The following is a 3,432-nucleotide window of genomic DNA, read 5'->3' on the forward strand; positions in this document are numbered from 1 at the left end:
CGTGTGCATATTTCATTTCCAAGTGTCTTCTGTCGAAATCCACATTTTAGGTGTATAGTACACTATTATGATGGATTTGATTGGCTTTTCATCATTTCACAATCCCAATTTGATCTTTATCTGACTTCTGGTAAAAATCCTAGTCATCTGTGAAAAATGACAAAGGCTTAGAATTAAAAGCTCATGCCTTCAGCAGAACCTGGGTTAACTGAGAAACACCTGTTGCGCAACCACTTTAAACCAGCATGATGTCAGTGGTGCGGTACTTTAAAAGAGAAAGTCCTGCCAGATTATCCACAAACGGGAAAGTGAATTCCAGCAGCTTTACCGCTTATACAGCTTATACTTACACGTTGTTCGCTCGGTGGGAAATCTCACGACAATGAAGTTCACCGTAGCAGCCTTTCTTTTTCTGACCTGCATGACACTGCTGTCCACAAAAGAAGGTAAGCAGAGGCATTTTCTGCGTGTTATTGGGAATATCAATTGTATTTGATAATATTAAGTATTTATGTTTTTAAAGGATTGAAATTGTCATGTGTCAAGTCACCTTTATTTATACAATACAGATTCGAAAAATGATCAGTGGTGCAAATAGAAATCAGTTCTGCTGTAAATCAGCTCTAAAAATGAGTTGAAAGAATTATTGCTCTCTCTTTTCATGAAGTCTTCGCTGCTAGACTGATGGCTCCACAGCTGCGCTGCCCGTGTGTTCGGACATATTCAGGAAAACCAATTAATCCCAAACTAATTCAGAATATACAGACGATTCCTGCTGGAGCAAAATGCAAAAACCTGCAGATCATGTGAGTGTGACACACCAAAGATCAGTACAATCTGGATTCTTAGATTCAAATGAATATTGTCTCTTATAATCTGTTTAATCTGTTGTTTTTTAATCGGCCTTCGTTAAACCTTCTTTGTCACACAGTGTCACTCTGAAACAAGGACAGACCTGCCTCAATCCCAAAGATGAATGGGTGAAAAAGATCATCGAAGGATAATTTCTCATCTATGTTTATATGCAAAAGCTTATGGTGTTCTGTGAAAAAAGCAGGTGTTTAATGCAAACATACATGTATCGTCTCATAGTGCAAAAATGTCAATACAACTCTTTGGATGCAGATGAGTTGCTCATTAAAAGTGATGAATAGATAAACATGCATCACTAAGCAAATGTATGAAAGCTTGCATGATGGCAAATGGCATGGCAAATTTTCTGAAAGCACTATTGCTGATCTACTATGTAGTAGTAATAATACACTATCATGTAGAAAATATGTCGAAAATAAATATGTATTTTTTTAAGTTTTCAACAATCTTCAGAAAATGGTCTTTGTCCACTTCAAGATGGCTATATATACATATATGAATTCAGATTAAGGCAATGTTTTGTGATAATTATAGCAGCAAGTAAGAAATCCCTTTACTTTTATGAAATTAATAAATTCCACAGATACAAATAACATTTATGAAATTATGAAATTCCAAAGAAAGTCATATTTGAATCTGCATGAGTAAATGATCACAATGTTTATTTGTGGTAAACTATTGCAACATGTTTTGAGAGCTGACATTATTTATATTTTGATGCCTGGGAAAATTGTGATTTCATAATACATAATGAATGATGCAAGAATCATCCTTTTTTTACTTGCATATCTTCCACTGGACTTCTTTCTGAAGTGCATAAATGCATAATGGTGCACACATGATTAATTGACTGATCTCAAATTACTCTCCTCCTGCATGGAAGTCCTAGTGGAATCCATTAAACACTCATATGCAGAAACCTGACATATGAACTCATTTTCCTTCATGCATTACGCCACTAAACTAATGCTGACCTTTTTTTTTTTCTTCTTTTTTTTTTTTGGCAGATTTATTCTTCCAGACAAAAATATTCACTTTGCACATGAACTTCTCTCATGTCCTCTGTATGACCACTGCTCTGTTCAGTCTCTCAACATGCAGGAGAAAAGAGGGTTAGACCATTATTAGACCATAAAAAAAAAAAAAATATAAAGAATAGGCTATTACTAAATGACTGCTGTCTGGGGCCTCAATACTTGCAAGTTATTTGTGAGGCTTTATTTTTTGCGCTTTTGGCGATTGCGAGCGATAATAAACTTAAACGTTTATTAACAGAATAATGCGTCTTTCGGAAGAACATTGTAGCCAAAACTACTTCTCTCTGTGTATATCTATGACGAGTCACACAGGTACTGGGCTACTCCGCAGCGGCAGCGATCCGAACCAGTGTAAAATAGTTCCAATGTACATTTACATTTACATTTAGTCATTTAGCAGACGCTTTTATCCAAAGCGACTTACAACTGAGGACTAAACCAAGCGAGTCATCGTGAAGAGGCAAAAACAACGCAAGAAGTGCTCAAAATACAAAGTTCAGACATAGCTCGGAGTAGCATAAGCCAGGCAAGCGAGGATTTAAAGGAAAGGATTTTTTTGATTTTTTGATTTTTTTTATGTTAAGTGCTCCCGGAAGAGATGAGTTTTCAGTTGTCTTTTGAATGATGTCAGGGATTCTGCATTTCGGATGAGGGTGGGGAGATCATTCCACCAGCATGGAACCGTGAATGAGAATGTTCTGGAGAGTGATTTTGTGCCCCGCTGTGATGGTACCACGAGCCGCCGCTCATTGACCGATCGTAGGCTTCTGGTAGGGATGTAGACTTGTAGTAGTGAGTGGAAGTAGGAGGGAGCTGAACCTGTGGTCAATCTGTAAGCAAGCGTCAAAGCCTTGAACTTGATGCGAGCAGCGAGTGGTAGCCAGTGCAGAGAGATGAACAGAGGAGTGACGTGGGCCCTTTTGGGCTCGTTGAAGACCAGACGAGCTGCAGCATTCTGGATCATTTGTAGAGGTTTAGTTGCACATGATGGAAGTCCAGCCAGAAGAGCATTGCAGTAATCAAGCCTAGAAATGACCAGGGCCTGGACGAGAAGTTGTGTTGCATGCTCAGTTAGGAAAGGCCTGATCTTCCTGATGTTGTGCATAGCAAACCTGCATGATCGAGCTGTCTTTGTAATGTGGTCTGTGAAGGTCAGCTGATCATCAAAGATTACTCCAAGATTTCTGACCGACCTTGATGGGGTGATTGAGGATGAATCTACCTGGATAGTGAGGTCGTGCTGAAGAGACGGATTGGCAGGGAGGACGAGAAGCTCAGTCTTTGCCAGGTTGAGCTGCAGGTGATGTTCCTTCATCCATGCCGAGATGTCCGCCAGACAGCTTGAGATCCGTACAGCTACTGTGGGATCATCTGGTTGAAATGAGAGGTAGAGCTGGGTGTCATCAGCATAGCAATGGTAAGAGAAACCATGTGCCTGTATGATGGGTCCCAGTGATGTGGTGTAAATGGAGAAGAGGAGCGGTCCGAGAACTGAACCCTGAGGAACCCCTGTGGTCAGTTG

The 3,432-nt window shown here is 39.7% G+C and overlaps 1 protein-coding gene across 1 annotated transcript; it reads left to right on the forward strand.

Annotated features, from left to right (window-relative positions):
- The first annotated feature begins 377 nt into the window (after nt 1–377).
- Nucleotides 378–1,036, forward strand: cxcl8b.3 (chemokine (C-X-C motif) ligand 8b, duplicate 3). Its single transcript, XM_056246437.1, has 3 exons — nt 378–446; nt 668–806; nt 932–1,036. The coding sequence occupies exons 1-3, from the start codon at nt 383–385 to the stop codon at nt 1,002–1,004; spliced, it is 276 nt and encodes a 91-aa protein (XP_056102412.1). The 5' UTR covers nt 378–382; the 3' UTR covers nt 1,005–1,036.
- The last annotated feature ends 2,396 nt before the right edge of the window (nt 1,037–3,432 follow it).

This window comes from Rhinichthys klamathensis, unplaced genomic scaffold (assembly GCF_029890125.1).
Source record: "Rhinichthys klamathensis goyatoka isolate OS25496 unplaced genomic scaffold, OSU_Roscu_1.1 h1tg000039l_1, whole genome shotgun sequence".
Lineage (NCBI taxonomy): Eukaryota > Metazoa > Chordata > Actinopteri > Cypriniformes > Leuciscidae > Rhinichthys > Rhinichthys klamathensis.